Source organism: Geotrypetes seraphini, chromosome 2, assembly GCF_902459505.1.
Source record: "Geotrypetes seraphini chromosome 2, aGeoSer1.1, whole genome shotgun sequence".
Lineage (NCBI taxonomy): Eukaryota > Metazoa > Chordata > Amphibia > Gymnophiona > Dermophiidae > Geotrypetes > Geotrypetes seraphini.
In genome coordinates, this window is record NC_047085.1 from 180,757,047 (window position 1) to 180,781,689 (window position 24,643).

Sequence of the window (24,643 nt, forward strand, 5' to 3'; positions counted from 1 at the left end):
ACATGGCATAAATGTGCATGAGGTGAGTCTCATTTGAAAGGAAGCTCTGGAATGAGAGGGCATAGGATGAAGTTAAGAGGTGATAGGCTCAGGAATAATTCAAGGAAATACTTTTTTTTACAGAAAGAGAGATAGATAACATGGAATTAATCTCCTGGTAGAGGTGGTGGAGACAAAGACAGTTTGATGAAAGTGTAGGTCAGGCACATGGGATCTCTTAGGGAGAGGAGGAGATAGTGGATGTTGCAGATGGGCAGGCTGGATGGGTCAAATTTCCTTTATCTGTCATCATGTATCTACATTTCTGTGTTTAAATTTGGGCATGAATCCCAGAAGTGCACAGAAACTACCACGCTTCTCCGAAAATAAGACCTATCCTGAAAATAAGCCCTAGCATGATTTTTAAAGATGCTCCTAATATAAGTCCTACCCCAAAAATAAGCCCGTTAAGATTGACCCCCAACAGCCCCCCATCCCGAATGTCCCCGACACTCCCTGACTCCATCCTTGACACTAGTGCTGCCTGATTTGCTGAAAATAATCAAACTCGTCAGTTCAGCAACCCCCCACCCCTGCTGCTTTAGGAGGCCTCAGAGTGGAGGTATGCCAGTCTCATGTGGGAGGGTCGGTGGGGTTCTGTTGCACAAGGGGATGGGTGACAAGGGAGGAATGATGCTGCACTTGGGGGATGGGGGGAGAAAAGAAAGAGGAAGAATTGGGGTGGAGGAGAGGAGGGGGAGAGATGATTGTTGTACATGAAAAAAATAAGACATCCCTGAAAGTAAGCCCTAGTTCATTTTTTTGGACCCCAAATTAATATGACACTGACTTATTTTCTGGGAAACACGGTAATAACCAGTTAGGCACGACCAATCGATTATTAGAGTTAATAGGCACTTAATTGACACGAATTAGGGGTAATGCACACATCTGCCCTATTCTATATCTTGGGCGCCTAAATTTTATAGCATGCATCTCAATGGGGGTGTGGCCATGGGTGGGTCAAGGGCATTCCCAGAAATTAGGTAAGATGTTGTAGAATAGTAACAACATAGCAGCATAATAATTGATTAGATTTCCATGCCCAGCTGCCTTTAGTTGGGCACCAAGATTTACCCCAGCTTTTGGCAGGCATAACACAAATATGCTAGTATTTTATTGGTAGCCATGCAGGAAATGAACATTTACCGTATTTTCCGGCATATAGGACACACTTTTTTACCCTCAAAATATGGTTAAAATATTGGGGGCATGTTATGCGCCAGTAACTCCCGGATTCGCTGGTGGCATCGATTTTCTCTCCCCCCCCCACCTTCCCCATCCCATGCAGCAGAACCCCGCCGACCTTTCCACCGCCAGGCCGACATACCTCTGTTTCAAACTGCAGTGGCGGCAGCACTGAACAGGCTGCTTTGCGGCCTTCCCCACTGAGTCCTTCCCTGTGCTGCGTCACTGATGACATCACTGAAATGGCACAGAAAATGTTCCAGTGGGGAGGCTGCGAAGCAGCCTGTTCAATGTTGCAGCCGCTGCAGTTTGAAACAGAGGTATGTCGGCCTGGTGGTGGGAGGGTCGGTGGAGTTCTGCTGCGCATGATGGGAAGGAGAGATGGAAAGATGCTGTGCAGGGGAATGGGTTGATGGGGTCGTCTGGGTTCTGCTGCACGGGGAAATGGCTTTATTTCAGAAATGTTATGACATCTGAAATTCAGTTTGTTTAAGGATGATCTGTAATTTGTTTAAAAATGTAGAAAATTATTTTTTTCTTAAAAATGTGTACAAAACTGGGGGGTGTCTTATATGCCAGCAAATACGGTAATTCCTCTGGCTAGAATGCTTTGCAAGATTCGTCACAGAACTTATACAATTTTTCCCACACTTTCTGAAAACAACAAGCAATAATGTAGCATACACAGAGTTCAACTCTCATGCATTAAGGGATACCCCTGTCCCTCAGGTATGGTGATGGGACCAGTGACTCAGGAGCTAAATGTTGGAAACAACAGCTTGGTTTAGCTAACCTCTTGGGTTCACATATGATGCAGATGAATGATGGTATTTTTAAGGTAGTGGTGGATGACACTGAAGTAAATGCCGAGGGCGTTCTAATTTCTGAAAGAGCTTGGTCATGTCACTGTAGTATTGTAGAACTGCTAAAGGATAGGAAACAGAGTAGAGAACAGTTTTCCCAGCTGAGAAATAGTGGAGTATCCTACAGATCTGTACTCATGCCAGTCAGTGTTTATCGTACTAATTAATGATCTGAGCAAAAGAGTAATGAGATGCATTGGTTTCCCTAGAGTCAAACCCATAGCCTCATGGACTGAGAATGGGAGATGTAGCTGAGTCACAGAGGCTGCTTAGTCTACCCCTGGAGGAGACCATTGTACTAGCAAGAGCTGTGTCTTATCAATATCTCCTGCTCTGTTCTTCATATAGAAAGTCAAGCCAGACATACTTGCTGGTCAACAGGTTTTAGTGGACCTGATTTGCACCTCTTTGCTATCCCAGCTCCTTGCTTTGCTTCACTGCAAGCTCTTCTTGTTTTATATTTAATTCCTGTGCTTCCTGTTCCATGTCTATTCATAATCCATGTTTATTTTCTGATCCTGCCTGCTAGATCCTGTTCTTGGTCTAGTTTTTCCATCCATACTCTTGTCCAGGGTAGACCTTCACATGAGGTAATCAGTCATGGGTGTTTGTAGTTTGTGAGGAGTTAAACATAGAAACATGATGGCAGATATAGACCAAACGGCCCATCAAGCCTGCCCATCCACTACACTTACTATCTCCACTCCCTAAGATCTCTCATGTGCCTATCAAGTTTCAAGTTCAAGTTTAATAGTTTTTTGATTAATCGCTTAATCGTATTTCTAAGCGATGAACATGTTAAAATTACAATATTTGTAAGACAATACAATACATAACTATATATAACGTCCTAGGGGACTAATGGACTAACTTAACAAACTCATAAACACAAGGAAAGAAGGGAGGTGAAATACAAAATCATTAAAGAAAAGCAGGACAATCAAGGAAAAATACAAAAAGGGAAGCAAATAAAATCCATAGTATAATACAATAAAAAATATAATTTAACCTGCGAACTGCTTAGTTAATTATCAAAGGCATCTCTAAATAGAAAAGTTTTTAAATTACTTTTGAATTTCTCCAGATTGCGCTCTTCCCTTAAGTAAATGGGAAGGGAGTTCCAAGTTTGAGGTGCGGTAACAGAAAAGATAAATTGCCGTCTTGTATTAATAACCTTAAGAGATGGAATCGTCAATAAATTCTGTTCATTGGATCTCAGTATTCTATTTGGAGAATAAGGAATTAATAGTTTATAAATGAATGCTGGAGTTTTATAAAAGAGGGATTTGAAAGTGAGTATACATAATTTGTATATTATCCGATAAGTAACAGGAAGCCAGTGCACATTCTTAAGAAGGGGAGTTACATGATCAAACTTCCTAGTTTTTGTTATAAGTTTAATGGAAGCATTTTGAATAATTTGTAAACGTTTTATTTCGTTCAGAGAAATTCCCTTAAAAAGAGCGTTACAATAATCAATTTTAGAGATCACCAAAGAGTGAATAAGAATATTAAGGGATTTAGAACATAGAAATTGTGAAAGTGAACGAATTTTACGTAGCCTATAAAAGGTTGTTTTAATAATGTTACTAATGTGATCATGGAAATTCAGTTTGTGATCAAAAATCACCCCTAAAATTTTTATATTGCTAACTGATTGCAGAGGGATATTTTTTATAGTAATAGGAGAGACAAGAGTAGAACTATCTTTCCATGGAAAAAGCATCACATTAGTTTTGTTAATGTTGAGTGCCAATCTGTTAGAGTCCAGCCAATGGTAAACTTGATCAAGTTTCTCATTGATCGCTATGATGTCAATAGGTTTATTAGCATCCAATGGATGTAAAAGCTGGATATCATCAGCATAGGCAAAGACATGGAAACCTACAGATTGGCACAAGGTAATCAGTGGGGCAAGAAAGATATTAAATAACAAAGGGGAAAGAATAGACCCTTGAGGAACACCATATGTGGTCTGTGAAGATTTAGACATTGAGTCATTAAAAAAAATAGTAGAGGTTCGATCTGTAAAGTATGAAACAAACCAGAAAAAAACTTGGTCTGTAATACCAATAGATTGAAGTCCATTAAGTAGAAGTTGGTGGTCGATCGTGTCAAAGGCTTCAGAAAGATCAATAGAGATTAACAGAACCGATTGATGGTGATCTAGAAAATATTGTATAGAGGTGGTCATACCAATCAAAGAATGTTCAGTACTATGGTGATGTCTGAAACCGGTTTGATTCGGGTGTAGTACATTGGTTTTTTCAACAAATTCTGAAATTTGATTAAAGACTACCTTTTCCGTCAGTTTTGCCAGGAAAGGAATGTTTGCTATTGGTCTGAAGTTAGATGGATCTTCTGAACTAATTTTTTTATCTTTAATAATAGGACGGATGATTGATTTCTTCCAGGCCATTGGCATGATGTTTTGACACAGGCTTTCATTAATTAATTAATGTATGGATAAAAGGACCAAAAATTTCAAAGTAATGTTTGAGGATAAACGGAGGAATTAAATCAGCTTTAGAGCCCTTAATATTAATGGATTTAATAATGGATTCAATTTCTTTGAGGCTTGGTATTTTAAATTTTGAACATTTTGAATATAATGACTCTGGAACAATTTGTTCATGTACAACCGTTACATATTGATTTACTGTAAAAGTATTTCTGATTTTGTTAATTTTTTCAGTAAAGTGGTCTGCAAGTTCCTGAGCAGTGGGTAAGGAGTTGGCAGCTTCAGTTTGTCGTTTATTTAGAGATGTTATTGAATTTAGTATAGCATAGAGAGCTGAGGAATTTTTAGCTTTCAAGATTTTGTCTGAATAGAATTTAATTTTTGCTTGGTTTATTTTTAATTTGTAGAATCTAGAATGCTCTTTGAATGTTTGGGAGTTAACTTGAGTTTTTTCTTTTCTCCACTTACGTTCAAGTGATCTTAGTTACATAAGAACATAAGCAATTCCTCTGCCGGGTCAGACCTGAGGTCCATCGTGCCCAGCAGTCCGCTCACGCGGCGGCCCAACAGGTCCAGGACCTGTGCAGTAATCCTCTATCTATACCCCTCTATCCCCTTTTCCAACAGGAAATTGTCCAATCCTTTCTTAAACCCCAGTACTGTACTCTGCCCTATTACGTCCTCTGGAAGCACATTCCAGGTGTCCACCACCCGCTGAGTAAAGAAAAACTTCCTAGCATTTGTTTTGAATCTATCCCCTTCCAATTTTTCCGAATGCCCTCTTGTTCTTTTATGTTTTGAAAATTTGAAGAATCTATCTCTCTCTACTTTCTCTATGCCCTTCATGATCTTGTAGGTTTCTATCATGTCTCCTCTGAGTCTCCGCTTTTCCAGGGAGAAGAGCTCCAGCCTCTCCAATCTTTCAGTGTATGAAAGGTTTTCCATGCCCTTAATCATTCGTGTCGCTCTCCTCTGGACCCTCTCAAGTATTGCCATATCCTTCTTAAGGTACGGTGACCAATACTGAACACAGTACTCCAGGTGCGGGCGCACCATTGCCCGATACAACGGCAGGATGACTTCTTTTGTTCTGGTCGTAATACCATTTTTAATAATACCCAACATTCTGTTTGCCTTCTTCGCGGCTGCTGCGCATTGCGCCGTTGACTTCATTGTTGTATCCACCAGTACACCCAAATCTCTTTCAAGGTTACTTCCCTCTAATACTAATCCCCCCATTTGGTAGCTGAACATCGGGTTCTTTCTCCCTATATGCATGACCTTGCATTTCCCTACATTGAATTTCATCTGCCATTTATTCGCCCACTCCTCCAGTTTGTTTAGGTCCCTTTGTAGGTCCTCACACTGTTCCGTAGTTCTAACCCTTCTACAGAGTTTAGTGTCGTCCGCAAATTTTATAACTTCACATTTCGTCCCCGTTTCCAGGTCATTAATAAATATATTGAACAGCAGCGGTCCAAGTACAGACCCCTGCGGTACTCCGCTCGTGACTTTCCTCCAGCCCGAGTAGTGACCCTTCACTCCAACCCTCTGTCTCCTGCCTGCCAACCAGTGTTTGATCCATCTGTGTACGTCCCCTTCCACCCCGTGGTTCCACAGCTTCCTAAGTAGCCGCTCATGGGGTACCTTGTCAAAGGCCTTTTGGAAGTCAAGGTAAATGATGTCTACAGGTTCCCCTTTGTCCAACTGGCTGTTTACCCCCTCAAAGAAGTGCAGTAAGTTTGTTTGGCACGATCTTCCCTTGCAGAAGCCATGTTGGCTCGCTTTCATCAGCCCATTTTTTTCGATGTGCTCACAGATGCTGTCCTTTATCAGTGCTTCTACCATCTTGCCTGGAACCGATGTCAAACTTACCGGCCTATAGTTTCCCGGGTCTCCTCTTGACCCCTTTTTAAAGATAGGTGTAACATTTGCTATCTTCCAGTCCTCCGGAATCTCTCCAGTTTTCAAGGATAGGTTGCAAACACGTTGGAGTATTCCCGCTATCTCATTTCTTAGTTCTTTTAGTACCCTAGGGTGGATTCCGTCTGGGCCTGGTGATTTGTCGCTTTTCAATCTATCTATCTGTTGGAGGACATCCTCATGGCTCACCTCTATTGCTGACAGTTTTTCTTCTTGGTCACCATGGAAGATCACGTCAGGTTCCGGTACACTGGATGTGTCCTCGCTTGTGAAGACTGACGAGAAGAATTTGTTTAACCTGTCGGCTACCTCTTTTTGCTCCTTTATCACTCCCTTTTTGTCTCCATCATCCAACGGTCCTACTTCCTCCCTCGCTGGTTTCTTCCCCTTAACATATCTGAAGAATGATTTGAAGTTTTTTGCCTCCCTGGCCAGTCTCTCTTCGTATTCTCTTTTCGCTCTCCTAACCACTTGATGACATTCTCTTTGGCGTTTCCTGTGTTCATTCTAGTTTTCCCCAGTTTGGTCCTTTTTCCATTTCCGGAATGATTTTTTCTTGTCTCCTATCGCTTTCTTCACCTCATTGTTTATCCATGCGGGGTCTTTTGTTCGGTTTTTTTTTGTACCCTTTTCTAAATCTGGGGATGTACATATGTTGTGCTTCTTGCACTGTGCCCTTGAATAGAGACCAGGCTTGCTCTACAGTTTCTGTTTTCCTTGAGCTGTTTCTAAGTTTTTTACTTACCATTGCTCTCATAGCATCATAGTTCCCTTTCTTGAAGTTGAACGTTGTCACTGTGGTTCTCTTCCCTTTTGCTGTACTTACTCCTAATTTGCTTTTTAATAAGGGCAAGTTCAGTTGTGAACCATGGGCTCAAGATTTTGCGAGCGGAAATAAATTTGGATTGTAGTGGTGTAAGTTTATCTAATAATGATATTATGGATATGTTCCATTGATTAAGCAGATCATCCAAAGGACAAGTTCTAGATTCGGAGAAATCCAATTTAAAGGTAGAGCGAATTAAATCTAAAGAAAGGTCATTGAAGTTTCTAAAGTTAATCGATTGCTGCTTAATGTGAGGTAAATTGTGTGAAATAGTATGTGTTATTGAAATTAAAAAGTGGTCTGACCATGGAACCGGTAAGCATTTATGTCTCAACCACTTCTACAAGTAGTCTGTTCCAAGCATCTTCCACCCTTTCTGTAAAAAAGTATTTCCTTAGATTACTCCTGAACCTATGACCTCTTAACTTCATCCTATGCCCTCTCATGCTGGAGTTTTCCTTCATTTGAAAAAGGCTCATCTCCAGAGATATTTAAACATTTCAACCTTATCCCCTCTCCTGCCTTTCTTCCAGAGTACACATATTGATGTCTCAGTCTGTCCCTATATGCTTTATAACAAAGACCACTAAGCAATTTTGTAGCAGCCCTCTGGACCAACTCCATCCTTTTTATATCTTTTTGAAGGTGCGGTCTCATGCACTTATTTTATATAAAGGAAAATATATGCATATGAACCTTTTATGTAATAGCCCCTTTAAAAGCTGCTGCCAGTTCTTCCTACGCTGAGGCAGTTAAAATTAATGTGTATGTGCCAGGTTGAAGTGGGAGAGATATTATCTATCCTTGGAAAGGAGCTATGGGAAATCTAATTTTTGAAATCTGCAGAGTACTTGTGACCTAGACTGTCCACTGCCAGAGAAAGGATGCTGGGCTTGATGGACATCTGTTTGACTCAACATGGCTTCTCTGAAGTTACTGATAAAATTACCTCCTTAATGTACAGTGTTACATTTGAAGAAGATAATTCCTAATGGTAGGTACCCAATGCTGGCTTCCTGTTAGGAATTCTCTCTCAGTTAAAGGACTATGGAATCAATATTTTGACATTCTTAGCACAATGTGGAACAGTGGTTTGAAAAGGAAAAAGAAAATGAAGAATTTATTCAAAAAAGAACAGAATAGAAAACGAACCAATTGAATATCAGAATGCCATCACACCTCGAGTACTGTGTGCAGTTCTGGCTACTCATCTAAAATTATATAGTAGAATTAGGAAAAGTAAAAAAAAGGGCAGTAGAAATGATAAAGTAGATTTATCTTGGAGAAGAGATAACTGAGAGAGGATATAAAGGAGTTTTATAAACTCAGGCATAATATGGAAAATGTTAAGAGCAGGACTATGCATAGACAAGATTTGTGGTTTCCTTTTCAAGTCATTTTTTGATTTTTCTCCCCACATTTCTTGGTTTATTTCACATTTTTGTAAACAAATTGTAAATGTGCATTAACTGACAGACGTTCAAAAAAGAAGCCAGTGCTATAAAGTCCTGATGTTCTATTGAACTATAAATGCATGTTAACAAGTGTTTACTCTTTGTTAATATGGAAAAGTTAAGTACCCTTTAAATAATACTAGAACTAGGGACGACATAGGCTAGTGAGTCGTTTCTAAGGACTAACAGGCTTATCAAATCAGAGGTTGTGGTAAGAGCGAATGGCGTAGCTGGTTTTAAGAAAGGTTTGGACAATTTCCTGAAGGAAAAGTCCATAGTCTGTTATTGAGAAAGACATGGGGGAAGCCACTGCTTGCCCTGGATCGGTAACATGGAATATTGCTACACATTGGGTTTTGGCCAGGTACTAGTGACCTGGATTGGCCACTGCGAGAACTGGCTTCTGAGCTTGATGGACCATTGGTCTGACCCAGTAAGGCTATTCTTATGTTCTTATGACAAGACACTACCTTGTCACATGTATGGACTAGGTCTAGGGCAATAGACCACCAAGCAGACAAATCTCTAAAGAATATTCTCGAGAGAGATTTGCATCTAATGGAGGTGACAGGTATGCCAGTCTCTCTCATGTATATTCATTAAGGATATCGTGAAAACATGACTGATTAATAGTCCCCCGGGACAGGTTTGAGAACCACTGGTCTAGAGGGTACTCCATTAAACTAGCTGGTAGCATATGTTCAATTTTGAGCAAGTGTTCTTTTCTCAAAGAACCATTGAGCTGTGAAACTTTGTTGTCAAAGGATGTGTCCAGTGATACTAGTGAACAGATCTATTAATAACTATTTGTCAGACTTAGAAATAACCTCTTCTGGGAGAAGCAACAGGGAATAAATCTTCCCATCAAGATAGAAACATAGAAACATGACAGCAGATGAAGGCCAAATGGCCCATCTAATCTGCCCATCCGCAGTAACCATTATCTCTTTTTCTCTCAGAGAAATCCCACGTGCTAGTCCCAGGCCCGCTTGAATTCAGACACAGTCATAGAAACAAGATATGTTGGGTAGTTCCAAGTGACCTAGATAAACCACGTTTTGACAGATTGCTGGTCTCATATTTTTGGTTGTTGATTTTTGGTTGTTGGAAACTAGTATTATTTTAGAGAACTGGCAGCTAACTGTAAATACCTAATGGAGAGTCTGTGCTACTGATTAAAAACTTCAGGCATTATCAAGGAGTAGAGATATGTTTGAATTTTTGTATGGAGAATATAGTGAAATGGACGATGTTGCATAGACTATGGTTGAATGTAAATAAAACAGAGGTGATGCTTGCGGGGAATGATAAGGAGAAGAGAGATTTGGAGTGTATAAATTTGTTGCAGGTTCAATTACCTGTTAGGGGTCTGGTGGGACTCTGCTTTGACAATGAGACATCAAATATTGAAAACTATCCAGCTAGGATATGCACAGTTGCATGTTGTATAGGTTGAAGCCAATGTTAATGCCCTATGATTTTCGCATGGTGGTGCAAGCGTTAATATTAGGCAGGTTAGATGATTGCAAAGCATTGTATTTAGGGGTGGTGAAAACAAAAAGTAGAGCATTGCAGGTTTTGATGAATTCTGCTGCAAGATTGATTGTGGAGATGGCCCATATTACGCCAATTTTGGCTTCCTATATAACAAAGGGTGCAATAAAAAGCGCTATTAGTAGTTTATCAGTTCTTGTATCATAAGGTCCCTGGATGTTTTCAAGATTTATTGGAGTTGTACTGTCCAAGAAGGGAATTAAAATTTGCAAATGGTATGAAATTATCATTGATGAGAGAAAGGAATGTGATGAATGCTAGGGTTGGGAATTCTCTCTTTTCAGTAGTAGGAGTGAAACTGTGGAATGCACTGACAAATCAGTTACGCTTATGTAAGCCCAGGGATATTCTTAAAAAATGTTTGAAGACACAGCTATTTGTTAATGCATTCATGTGAATGAAATGAGCATTGTTAGTTAAGGAAGATGTAGGATCCATTTTGTTGAATACAACCCTCTTTTACTAAGGTGCGCTAACCGATTAGCGTGGGCTAATCGATTAGCACGCCTTAGTAAAAGAGGGGGGTATGTGTTGTATTGTTACTATTATGTTGTATGTTGTTTGTAAACTGCTTAGATTTTAAGCAGTCCATATAATTTTCCAGAAAACTGGATTGTAATATAGTAAAATATGATTATATCCTCTCCTGTAAACTTCAAAAGGACGCCTCAGACCCACCACTCCGCCGCTATATTATCTCAAAATCGCGGGAAGAATTACATGGTGCTTCATCATTGGCTGTCCATCTTGAGTACAATTATAATAATTTTCCACTTAATCATATTCCATAATTATAAATTGAATAAATAGTGTAAATATAAAGTGCGTTTGTGCTTAGCTTAATCACAGCCAAACCTGAGAGTCTGACCCTTTGGTATTCCCAGGTGGTCACCCATCCACGTACTAATCTGGCCCTATCCTGGTTGGCTTACAAGATCAGATGGGATCGGGCACATTCAAGGCAGTATGGCAGTCTGCGGGTCAGACTCTCAGGTTTGGCTGTGATTAAGCTAAGTACAAACACACTTTATATTTATATTTACACTATTTATTCAATTTATAATTATGGAATACGATTAAACGGAGAATTATTATAATTGTATTCAAGATGGACAGCCAATGATGAGGCACCATGTAATTCTTCCTGCGATTTTGAGATAATATAGCGGCAGAGTGGTGGGGCTGAGGCGTCCTTTTGAAGTTTGCAGGAGAGGATATAATCATATTTTACTATATTACAATCCAGTTTTCCGGAAAATTATATGGACTTGTAAAGACAGGGCTGGATAACAAATAGACAGACGTTCGCCATTGATTGTTAGATTCTAAGCAGTACATAATTTTTTAAAATAAATAAATTCAACTATAACCAAAGGGAAGAGTACATATTGAACATTACCTTCAGTATACAATACTGTTAATTTTTTGATATATTTTACTTTTATTTAAAAATTTATATACCGTATATTAACTATACGGTTTACAAAGATTACAATCATAACAGGTTAAACACCACGTACAGGCACAATTGCAGACTGCTCTCATAAAAAAGAAGAAAAAAAAAACAAACTAACACAGGAATGCGCTAACAAGCAATTGAGTTTTCAGCATTTTCTTAAAATTTATCCTCCCAGCACAGAATCGCAAAATTCCAGGCAATGCATCCCGCCACAGACAGCATCGCTGCACTAATCCTAACATGAGAGATTGACATCTTGCCCTCTAAACTCAGTTTCATACCATTTTCTGATCTCAAATACTTTCAAGGCAGGATATACTTTAAGGAAACAAAGTAAAGTTTGAACTTTGCATACTGCGAGCTGAAAAGTAGTTTCCCTCTTATTCATATTTAATGCCTAACTTTGTATAAGCATGTGTACTTTTTAAATTGGTGCAAGACGGTTCTTGACTAATTGCTAATCTAACAACTAAGGACTGAGGAAAGACGATTGTGTAAGAACAATAAACCTGTCTAGTAGGTCTTATGATCTAGATTAACACTAGTGGATCCTGTTTCCTGACTGCCTAAACTCTGATTAGCCTTTGACAAAAGAAAATATTGTACTTTTCTTTGGGCAGTATTGACTGTGCTGGAATATTGAAGCTTCGAAACTCTGACATCGAGCTGCGGAAGGGCGAGACAGACATTGGGAGGAAGAACACGAGAGTGCGACTGGTCTTTAGAGTTCACATTCCACAACCCAATGGGAGAACTCTTTCTCTGCAAGTATCTTCAAATCCTATTGAGTGTTGTAAGTAATCCTAGACTTGTGATTCTTGCCATGTTTCATTCAACAACTAGCACCACAGTTTTATTTTTTGGATGAAATAATTAGCATTCCTGAAATGCCACTATTTTTAGTATGAAAAAGATAATTATGCAAAGCATAAATTTGGTATAATGCGTACATTTCCTTCTGCAGATTGCTGCCATGCCCCTAATGAGTGAATTGACATTATGAACTATGTTCCCTCTAAGGCTAGCAGAGCATGTAAGCAATTGTTCATACATTTCACCATGGTCACTCACAAAAATACTGACCTGACCTGACTTTCAAACAAAAGTAAACTATAAAAAAAAATTAATTAAACTAAACTAAATCATTTACCATATGTGTGGGGTTTTTTTTGTGCTATATACATAAATGCAATCCTAATATTGGAATTAAAAATTGTTGGTTATTAGAACTTGTCGCTCACACGAAAAAAATTTGTATGCCTCTGGCCACTCCTTAGAAGGAGCATTGATTATGAACAGACACAGATCAGCTCCTGTCAACAACAAATTTAGATACAACTGGAAGAATGCTTAAAAATCCCTTGAATCTATATTGTTCTTTACCCACAGTGATTCTTCCTAGAAAAATTGAGAAGAATTTCGTGACAGTCTCCAATAAAGATTCTGGTACTGTGTTTGATACAGCTTGGGTAACAGCAGTGCAAACTTCCCTGCATACTGTTCCAGTAGTTCTCAGACTTGTTCTAGAAGACTACTTTTAAGGATGGGAAGTTCTGTAATGCAGATTGCATGCCAATTACTGATCTCTGTCAAGATGTTAAACTAGTACCCATTATGAGTAGTTGACAGGACCAGACAAACCATCCACCAGTCATGATTCCCAGGCTTCCTAATTTCTGATGCCACATGGGACAAAATGTTGGTTAGGTATGGCCAATGTCCCATCCCATTCCACTACCTTTGGTTGCATTCATGGCCTTTTGGAAGTAGATCGAAACAAGCCAACCATTTAACGTTGCTTTCTGACACCGGTGATCTAAGACAGTGTTTCTCAACACGCGGTATGTGTACCCTTGGGGGTACGCAGCTTGGATCTCAGCAGAGATCCTTCCCTGCCCGCCCGCCCCCTGCTGAAGTTGCTGCCAGGGATCCCTCCCTGCCTTCCTCCTTGCCTGCCCGCCCGCTGCACCACTCCCCACCCCCAAAGCTGACCTTGTTACTTTGTTGGAGCCGGACTGGCTCCCTCCTCCCCCAGCAGCACTCCATGTAGGGATGCAGGCAGTGACTCACACGCTGAGTAGTTGACCGGGAACTTTCTTTCCGATGTCAGAATTGACATCAGAGGGAAGGCCTGTGGGTTGGGTTTAGGTTATGGGAGTGGATTCAGGGGTTGAGCTTGGGCGAGTCTGAGGTGGAGCTTGGGCAAGGATACTCGGTTGGTATTTGTTAGGCTTAGGGGAGTACTTGACTTGAAGAAGTTGAGAAACACTGATCTAAGCCATACTTAATAGGAAATCCGACTAAACATTGAAATATGGCTCCTGTTGTCTTTGTCCTTCTTGCGCTGAACTGTGTTGTTCTATTTCACCAATAACCATTAACATATAAATGGGTCATGCATGGGAGAATGTAAATAAGTAGAGAAGATTAGGAGAGTGGCGCTAAATACGCGCTAAAACACATAGTGCACCTTAGTAAAACAGGGGGTTATGTCTTGATATTCAGACAAAACCGGTCAGGTTTAGTGGTTAAATAAAACCCCATAAATAGCTGTCCTATCTTTATGTGCTAACCCATGGCCAGTAAGTCTGAATATTAAATTAACTGGTCATGTTCTAGCCGGTTTATAAAAAAAAAAAAAAAAAAAAAGGAAATTTAATACTGAAGCCTGCACAAGGTCCAGCATAGAATTTTCAGTTTTAGCATTGGTGGCAGCAAAAAAAATAAATAAATGCTGTCCCCCCCCACTGGCTGAATGTTGGGGAGTGAATGTCTTACATCCTTGGGTTTTTTTTTTTAAATTCCACTTTTTAATATCCTGATTTTAGGAACATTTGTACTAATGGTCTGAAATGGCTTACCAGCATATCACAAATCTAAAAAATAAATATATAGCCCATAAGCTGGGCCCTGCCAGGCTGTCCACCCTGTCCAATCTCCCTGCACTGTACCCTGTCCCTCCTCTTTCCCAAAGTTCTTCAGGCCTCCACCGAGCCTGCTGTATTACCTGGTGGTCCAGTGGTAGACTGGACTCCTGTCCCGGCCGACTCTGACAATTTTTTTTACCTCCCTCCTGCTTCCCTCCGTGTACCTTTTTGAATCCCTGGTGGTCCAGCTGTGTACAGGGCAGGAGTGAGCTTTCTGCGCTCCTGTCCCACGCTGAGCCCCTCTCTGAATGTGTACTTCAAGTTCTCACGGCAGTGTACTGGGCATGAGTGAGTTTTTTGTGCTCCTGCCCAGCCCTGAGCTATTCCCTAAATGGCTGCCGCCAGTTCTCACTAGTCCCGCGAGAACTGATGGCAGCCATTCAACGAACGGCTCAGTGCCAGGCAAGAGTGCAAAAAGCTCATTCCTGGCTGGTACACTGCTAGACTGCAAGAACTCGCAGCAGCCATTCAGAGGGGCTCAGCGTTGGACAGGCGCATGGAATACTCATCCAGTACACCGGTGGACCACCAGGGATTTACACAGGGGGAGGCAGGAGGGAGATAAAAAAATTGTCAGATTTGGCTGAGACAGGAGCAATCCCTCCTGTCCAGGCCCAACAGATTATACGGCAGGCTGGCAGAGATCTGCAACAAGTCCAGGAGGCGGCGGGTTGGCACTGACCCGAATATAAGATGAGACCCCTATTTTTGGGCCATTTTTTTGGTCCCCAAATCTCATCTTATATTTGAGCATATATGGTATCATAAAGAGCAAAGTCCAACTAAAGTCCACGTAGCGCCCCTCCAGCACTTAAATGAAAAGCAAAGTCCAGCTGTATTCTTCATCTTACATTTCCAAAAAATGCCCCAAAATGGTCCTGTTTTGCATCTAGCTTTATCAAGGGCTGCAACATCAGCTCTCTATCAACAGTTTTCACTTATCATAAGGTTCTTCAAATTCTTGAAGTGATTTCACAGCTGAAACACAAAAAGAACTGGGCCTACTTGTTCCCACAGCCATATTTAAAAGCTTTGTTGTTATGGTGATGTTATAAACTCATGCTTCTACATAGTGCAAGAAACAGATGATCATTCTACCAAACAAAAGTACATCAAAAATAGAAAAGTCAAAGTTACTTGAAACACAGTCCAGCATATTTTCTCTGCAGACTTCTTTTTTTTTTTAATCTTTATTAATTTTTAAAAGCCAACATAAAGTGCAACAGGTTAACCAACAATTAGTAGAATAAACAGCACTCATTACAATCAAATGATATGAGTACATAACACCCCCCACCCGCACCCTCCCACCCACTCACCCTTCCTGGATGTATATAGTACTCATTAAGAAATCAAAGGGAACTACTAACGATCAATTCTTACAAAAGTTTGTCAATGGACCCCAAATCTCTTCATATTGTTGTAACCACCATCATTTCTTAGCCCAATGTGCAACGGTATTCTTAAAGATATAGTAACGTTGAAAAAGTAGTCTCTTTATAGAACTGCCTTTCCAAAATTAGACAGTTAGTATGTTCAATTAGCTGTGTTTAAAACACAAATCTTTTTCTCTGCCAAGATGACCTTTTATTATTTTTACCATTCTAACTGGATATTTTGAATATATAATTTCTTCCATCATGATTTTTCCCACTGTATTGTTGAAAAATGTGCAAACTGTTTTCTTGTTCTGAACATTGATTCACTTAAGATACTTGGTATTGTATGTATTTTGGTTTTCTTATGTTTTTATTTGCTTTCTTTACCAGCTCAAAGATCAGCACAAGAATTACCTTTGGTAGAGAAGCAAAGTATTGATAGCTTTCCAGTGATTGGTGGAAAGAAAATGGTTTTGTCTGGGCATAACTTCTTGCAAGATTCCAAAGTCATGTTTGTGGAAAAAGCACCAGGTATGTTAGGGGGGGGGGGTTTCGCAACATCAATTCCTTGAAATATTTTTCTGATTCTTTGGCCCTCTTTTACTAAGGTGCGCTAACCGATTAGTGCGCGCTAAACGTTAACACGTGCATGGTAGTCTATGGATGCGTTAGTATTTAGCGTGGGCTAATTTGATTAGCACACGCTAATTGGTTAACGCACCTTAGTAAAAGAGGGGGTTAGTGTTGTTCATAGGGACCATGTCAACATGGCCAACTATAAAGGCTGTTTGAAGACGCTTCATTGTTAAGAGTTTAGGAAAAATTGAAATTCCATGTTTATAGATAATGTTTGTGCAAAAGATTATTACAGCTGATTCTTCATAGTAGGTTTTCAAAAGGGCTCCTCCCATTTTTATGTTTATTTCAAAATTTGAAGACTAACGTCCCAATTATTCTACATTTACAAATACAATGATCTTATCTGGAGTAATTCTGTAACACAGGTGCTAAAATCTATACACTCATCATGCTGGCAAATGTTTAACATAAAGGCATTTATACATATATGCGTGCACCGATGCATATAACTGCCAAATTTCTACCTAAGCACTGTTTTGTAAATATGCACTTATATAACATGTATTTGTAAGGGGGCGTGCTCATGGGTGGGGCATGGGCAGGGCTTAAACATGCCTGCATAACTTATAGAAATTCTGAGAATGTTGGAGCATTTACCATGCTGGCTCGTGCTAAAAACCTGTAGCACAGCTCGATAGAAGGGACCCTAAAAGTTTTAATAGAAATTAGTTAATATAATGTATCTATAAATTTAAACTGCTTCCCTAAATTGTTTTCCAGGGTGGTTACACATTAAAAGGATCATGTAAAACTCAGACAGCATTTTTACTGAGAAAGCATGAGATGAGACACATTATTGGCTCACAATTACCCTTCATCAGAATATTGTAATGTAATGTAATGTAATGTAATTTATTTCTTATATACCGCTACATCCGTTAGGTTCTAAGCGGTTTACAGAAAATATACATTAAGATTAGAAATAAGAAAGGTACTTGAAAAATTCCCTTACTGTCCCGAAGGCTCACAATCTAACTAAAGTACCTGGAGGGTAATAGAGAAGTGAAAAGTAGAGTTAGAGGAAAAATAAAAATAAAATAAACATTTTAACAAGACAGCATTGATCTAAATACTTTGGAAGGTAGAAGAGAGGAGAGAAAGGAATAGAAGCAGAAGGGGGAGCCGTTGAACAGTAGAATTCTGGAGAAATAGATAAATAGAAATAGATAAAAAATAGTCATGTTTGAAGCAGCTTTGTTCATGTATTGGTTAGATCCATAGGCTGTGGAATGCATGGCTGTACCAACATTTTGTTCCACACAACATTGGCAACTGTGGAAGTTAAGAAACAGTTTGGATTGTTTGGCTCTCCTCAACCATAAAGAGCTTCCTTTGTCCCTGGCTAGAACTAGCAGCATTAACACATGTTCTTTTACCATAAGTCTCGAATGCAATGGACCTAATTACTAATAATGCATGTTTTGCACATGTAATAATTCTGGCTGTATGCCTTTAACTACCATTAGACTCAAGAAAAGTACGTATCCCTTCTTTCAATAGCTAACCTCCTATTTTCACCCCTTCCCTTTAATAACCACAAGATCAGAGACAACCTACTATCTACCTTGACTTCCAGAAGAAACTTAAAACATATCTTCTTTCTCTATAGCCAACCTCCTAGCCTTTACCTCTTCCCTCTAACAACAAGATCGAGTTTAAAAATATAACATTAAGAATTTGATTTAACTCTTATTGTAAACCACATAAATTCCTTGTAGAGAATTGTGATATATAAGACACAGTATTATATTGTACTCTGCTTCAATAGCTTTCAAGCTTGTAGGCAGTATAGTAAATATATTGATAATAACAATAATATATTCTTTGCCCAAGATTGTTATATTCTGTGAATTTATGATGTAAATATACTGTATTGTCCAGAGTTTAGGAATTGTGGCAATATCTGTCCATCATTTCATAGGAAATATACAGCCTCTTTTATCAAGCTGAGCTAGAGGTTTTTAGCATGGACCAGTGAGGTAAGTGCTCTAATGCTCATAGAATTTCTACAAGCGTCTGAGCATTTACCTCGCCGGCCTGTGGGGTGGGGGGGGGTAGGGGGTAGTCTGTGGAAACTAGCATGGATCAGATGTCCTATTAATGTAGTGTTTGCCAATCCTAGCCAGCCAGATCTTTAGAACTGCTACAGTGAAATATGCATGAGATTTGCATACAGTAGAGACCGGGGTATACAGATAGATTTGATTGGATCGATTAATTTTATACACAACTTTGTATCACATGTTAAAGCAGTTTGTGTAAGATAACACAGAAACCGTATTCTGATATTCAAATTCAAATATATAAAAACATTAATTAAAACATTACTGAAATTTCCAGGTCTTTAAAAGTTTGAGAAAACTGAAATAGGATGGAACTTTGTGCAGTTCCTCTGGTGAAGAGTTCCAATGTACAGGTCTAACATATGAGAATGCTTATTATTGAAAGCCTCATCACTTCAAAATGGCCCATCTTCTGTGTGTATGTGTGTGTGTGTGTGGGGAATCTGCTGTTGGTACATGTGGTCAGGGCCTTCAGGGGATTTACTGAATCCCCAATGCTATTTTACCTTTCATCAAATTGGTCCCTTTCCTTGTCAGCAACAGAGTAGACAGCAGAGCGATTGGTGCAAAAGATTAATCCAACCTTGGTGGAATGCAGCAGGGCCTTCAGGGGATACACAGACTCTCCAGCCATAAGAGCAAGCTCTGTGGCCTTTGGAGTGCTCTCTGGGAGTAAAACCTGTAATCTTTGTTTCTAGTCTTTGTTCTATTGGATCCTTTTCCTTTGGTCCCAGGTCCACTTATCAGAGGCAGTGGGATTGTAGCACAATAAGACAACAGATAGGTGTGGCTTGGAAAAAGGTATTACTGTGACATTTATAGCAGGGGATTCAGTAGATGAGCTGAACCAGAGGTTTTTAGGATTTCTACAATGAATATACATGAGATCTATTTGCATGCAATGGTGACAGTGCATGCAAATATTCTCATGCATATTCATCTGAGAAATCCTTGAAACTGGAATAGATTGAGGCTCTTCAGGACTGAGATTGGATACTCCTGTGCTAAACTTTGGTGCAGTGCATACCCATAACTGAGGTTAATGTGTTCACTGAATGATGACACGTCTTGTTCTCCTTCAGAGTCACCTATAACATTTGCTAGTTCTCTTTTTGACTTCTGTATTGATGTGAAGAAACTTAAGTTCTGTATCGCTACATCTTTCTGAAATCTATCCTTCAGAGTTATACTTAGATATTATAGGGTCCTTTTACTAAGGCACACTAGCCATTTTAATGCACGCTAAATATTAGCGCATGCTAAAAGCTAACGCATCCATTATAACATATGGATGTGTTAGCATTTAGTGTGCGCTAAAACGGCTAGCGCGTCTTAGTAAAAGGACCCCTATGTGATGTAGAACTGCACATTCCATAAAAAAATTATTTGAGCAATACAGACTGCTTAAGCAAAATGGCTGCCAAGACTTCCTGTGGCAGCCTTGCGAGACTGTCGCAGGAGTTCCCAGAAGCCATTTTGAGAATGGAACCAGTATAAATAGGAGCAACTGGATATTATCCTTGCTTATGCCAGTTCCAATGTAAAATTAGCTCGTGGCAGTTTTTGTGAGGCTTCCACAGGAAGTCTCAGCAGCCATGTTAACTAGGCAACAGCACCTGTCAGGAATAAGTGGCCTGAGAGGAGAGTGATTGTGAGAGGAATGGAGTTTCAGTTTCAGCCAAAAATGCACTAGCATTACCAACTAAAACTCAAACCCAGATTTTGTGCCAGTTTCAGGGCCAAAACTGGAATCGAAATTCAATTAACTTATAATGTTAGGCACACTGATAATGGGTTATGTTAGTATTCTATAACAGAACCTAGGAGCTCGATTCTATTACAGAATAGACCCTGTTGAAACCCCCCTCCCCTACTCCAAAGAGAAATTTTATAAACTATTTTCACACATAAAATGTTGATTTATGCACATAAGAACATAAGAATTGCCGTTGCTGGGTCAAACCAGTGGTCCATCTTGCTCAGCAGTCAGCTCACGCGGTGGTCCTTAGGTCAAAGACCAGTGCCCTATTTGAGTGTAGCCTTACCTGCGTACGTTCTGGTTCAGCAGAAACTTGTCTAACCTTGTCTTGAATTCCTGAAGGGTGCTTTCCCCATAACAGCCTCCGGAAAAGTGTTCCAGATTTCTACCACCCTCTGGGTGAAGAACTTCCTTACGTTTGTATGAAATCTATCCCCTTTTAACTTTAGAGAGTGCCCTCTCGTTCTCTCTACCTTGGAGAGGGTGAACAATCTCTCTTTCTCTACTAAGTCTATTCCCTTCATTATCTTGAATGTTTCGATCATGTCCCCTCTCAGTCTCCTCTTTTCAAGAGTTTTCCCCTATAACAGGAAGAACATTTCAGTTCTCCACCACTCTCCGGGTGAAGAAGAACTTCTTTACGTTTGTACAGAATCTATCTCCTTTTAACTTTAGAGAGTGCCCTCTCGTTCGCCCCACCTTGGAGAGGGTGAACAACCTGGCCTTATCTACTAAGTCTATTCCCTTCATTATCTTGAATGTCTCGATCATGTCCCCTCTCAGTCTCCTTTTTTCAAGGGAGAAGAGGCCCATTTTCTCTAATCTCTCATTGTACGGCAACTCCTCCAGCCCCTTACCCATTTTAGTTGCTCTTCTCTGGAGCCTTTCAAGTAGTACTGTGTCTTTCTTCTTTCTTCATGGCCCGGTACAGCGACATGATAACCTTCTCCGATCTGTTCGTGATCCACTTCTTAATCATTCCTAGAATTTTGTTCGCCCTTTTTGCCGCCGCCGCACATTGCACAGATGGCTTCATTGACTTGTTGACTAGTACTCCCAAGTCTCTTTCCTGGAGGGTCTCTCCAAGTACCACCCCGGATATCTTGTATTTGTGTGTGAGATTTTTGTTACCGACATGCATTACCTTACACTTATACATGTTGAACCTCATTTGCCATGTTGTGTTGCAGATCTTCACAATACCCCTGCGTCTTCACTACTCTGAATAACTTCGTATCGTCTGCAAATTTAATCACCTCACTTGTCGTACCAATTTCCAGATCGTTTATGAATATGTCCAAGCACCAAGCCCTGACAAGTCTTTATAAAATAGACACGTTCATGCTCTATTTACCAAGGTGTCGATATAAAATTGACCTCTAAAATATTTCATGTGTTTACTACTGTAATAGTGATCTGGCAGTGAGATACGGTCTGTGTTCCAGTTCAGTCTGCAGTGAATCAATGTTACTAACTAATTCAGTATGTAAAGTGAGAAGAGAGGATTATAATAGTCAGTGATATAGTTAGTGTATTCTTATCTATCCACAGCAGAGCAGTATGTGAGAGTTAATGTTCCATTCATTATTATGAGACTGTACCAGTCTTATACCAGTGAGGAAAATGGAGATCCAATCATGATACAAGTATATGTAGGGACTTATGTTTTAGAGAAGCAACAGCTCTGGCAGGGATGATATTAAGTCATGCTGGGGCCCAAAGGAGATATTTGTAAGGAGGCCCCAAAGCCTGTTGGCAGACTCTGCCTTCTTCAGCCTAGGGCAGGCTTAGGGATTCCGTAGCATGGGACCCAAGACCATTGCCCTGTTTGTGTTCCCCTAATGCCAGTTCTGAGTATTGCCTTCCAGCAAGCCATCGTTTTCTGCTTCAAAGAACATGTAGGAAGTAGAGCCTTACAAGATCGTGAAGGGCATAGAGATAGTAGAGAGGGACAGATTCTTCAAACTTTCGAATAATAAAAGAACAAGAGGGCATTCAGAAAAGTTGAAAGGGGACAGATTCAAAACGAATGCTAGGAAGTTCTTCTTTACCCAACTTGTGGTGGACATCTGGAATGTGCTTCTAGAGAGCGTAATAGGGCAGAGTACGGTACTGGGGTTCAAGAAAGGATTGGACAATTTCCTGTTGGAAAAGGGGATAGAGGGGTATAGATAGAGGATTACTGCACAGGTCCTGGACCTGTTGGGCCGCCACGTGAGCGGACTGCTGGGCATGATGGACCTCAGGTCTGACCCAGCAGAGGCATTGCTTATGTTCTTATGTTTATTACCTGAAGTTAGTCATGTTCTGCAAGCCATGATCTGAACTGCTACAGCTTAAGGCCTCAGACTTCAATGAAAAAAAATTAATACATTTGAAAATAACAATTACAGTATAAAATCATAATTATTGATTTTCTTAGTAATTATAATTGGCTGTTCTATATATTTTTTTTGTTATTGTTGTCTATTAAATCTAAAGTTTGTGTTACTTAATTGAAGGAGCCTCTTAAATGTTACAGCCTGGGGGAAACAATATGCATAAAGTTGTCCCCAGTCAGATAGCTGGATTAAAATATAAAAACAAATCCCTAAAGCTTTTCATTGGCTCATCTCTGTTCAGTCAGGTAAATTTTCATTGCTGTAAGTAACAAAGGCTGGGTTATTTCTTTCTGAGATCTCAGGTTAAAATTTTCAGTATAGCTGAGCTGAGAGATAAGAAAGAGTAGGAGGAGTTGGTTCTTGTTTTGGAAAGGGTTTCCCTGGCTGGCAGAAGCCGGGATTCCACAGCTGCTTGTGGAAACCTCTCCACACGCCCGCCCCCCTCAACTTTATCTTCTGAAGTGTAGTGCTGTACATCTTATCTGACAGTGGTGTAACTTCTTAACCCTCCCTAGGCAAGAAATGCCTGAGGGCTATGCTCACTTTGTGAATGAGGGTGTGTTCTGTCTCAGAAAAGGAGAGAAACTAAAAAGCAAAGCATAAATTCTCCGATAGCTGGCTTCTCTGGTAGTTAATTTAATCCTTCAAAAAGCATTGAAAAAAAGTTGTTGATGGGTCACTTTTATGCTTAATGCGTGTGTAATATGAGATAGCTTCATATAAGTTAGTCATCTGCTGAAATATGCTTGTTCTCTAACAACATTTGTAGGATTTTATTTATTTATTTATGTGTGTATTCAATTTTCTATACCGTTCTCCCAGGGTAGCTCAGAACAGTTTACATGGATTTATTCAGTTACTCAAGCATTTATCCTTGTCTGCCCCGGCAGACTCGCAATCTATACAATTTACATTTTGTCTGGGCTAAATTTTAATGAGTGTGGTTGTTGAATGATCCATTATTATTTATTCATTTATTTATTAGGATTTATTCACAGAGCTTTTGAAGAAATTCACCCAAGGTGGTGTACAGTAAGAATAACCACAAATGACTCAGATGTCATGAAAACAAGTTGTATAAAATAATAAACACTTTCAATGGAGATTAATACTATAATGTCCAGTAATGTAATATAAGGACAGCATAGGCTATTAAATGACTTGAAAATGAAGGAAAAAGCCTCAGACAAGGGCCCTCCCACCTCCACCAAAATGGTTTATTAAAGGTGGTTGAGCGGTCACCTCATTGGCAAAAAACCTTCAATGAAATAAGAACTTTATGCTGTGCTTTGCTAATGAAAAAACAAAAGATAGAAGAAAAACTTTTCCACTTAACTTCGGTTGATCGGTGCACCAACGGTGGCCAGCGTTCCACAAGCCTGCTCCCTCAGGATGTATCCCAACCGATCAGACTTCTTTCAAATGGGACGCCAAAGACATCTCCCGCACCTGGTATTAAAATACTCACTAAAATACCTTAGTAAAAGAGGGCCTAAGAGCGGCGCCCATCGCAGACAGTAACAGAGGAGCATTACTGGTTGCCGCTTGCTTTTCTTAATCTCTTGGTACATGCATATTGAAATACAGAAATAAACATTGAAGATTGAATACCTATACTAATATCATCTTGTCATAGATTCAAACTCCTGAGACAGCTCCATGTAGGGCCAAAACACAATCGTGTCGAGTCTTTCTATCCAAAAAATGAGATTGAACACCAATCATTCA

At 39.8% G+C, this 24,643-nt stretch overlaps 1 protein-coding gene across 6 annotated transcripts in view; it reads left to right on the plus strand.

The window, feature by feature from the left end:
* NFATC1 (nuclear factor of activated T cells 1) overlaps positions 1-24,643 on the plus strand; it is a 392,300-nt gene that overhangs the window by 135,156 nt on the left and 232,501 nt on the right. For all 6 annotated transcript variants that reach the window (XM_033934427.1, XM_033934432.1, XM_033934431.1 and 3 more), the window contains exons 5-6: positions 12,388-12,560; positions 16,464-16,604. In XM_033934427.1, coding sequence (XP_033790318.1) covers positions 12,388-12,560; positions 16,464-16,604 — 314 coding nt within the window. The remainder of the gene's footprint in view (positions 1-12,387; positions 12,561-16,463; positions 16,605-24,643) is intronic.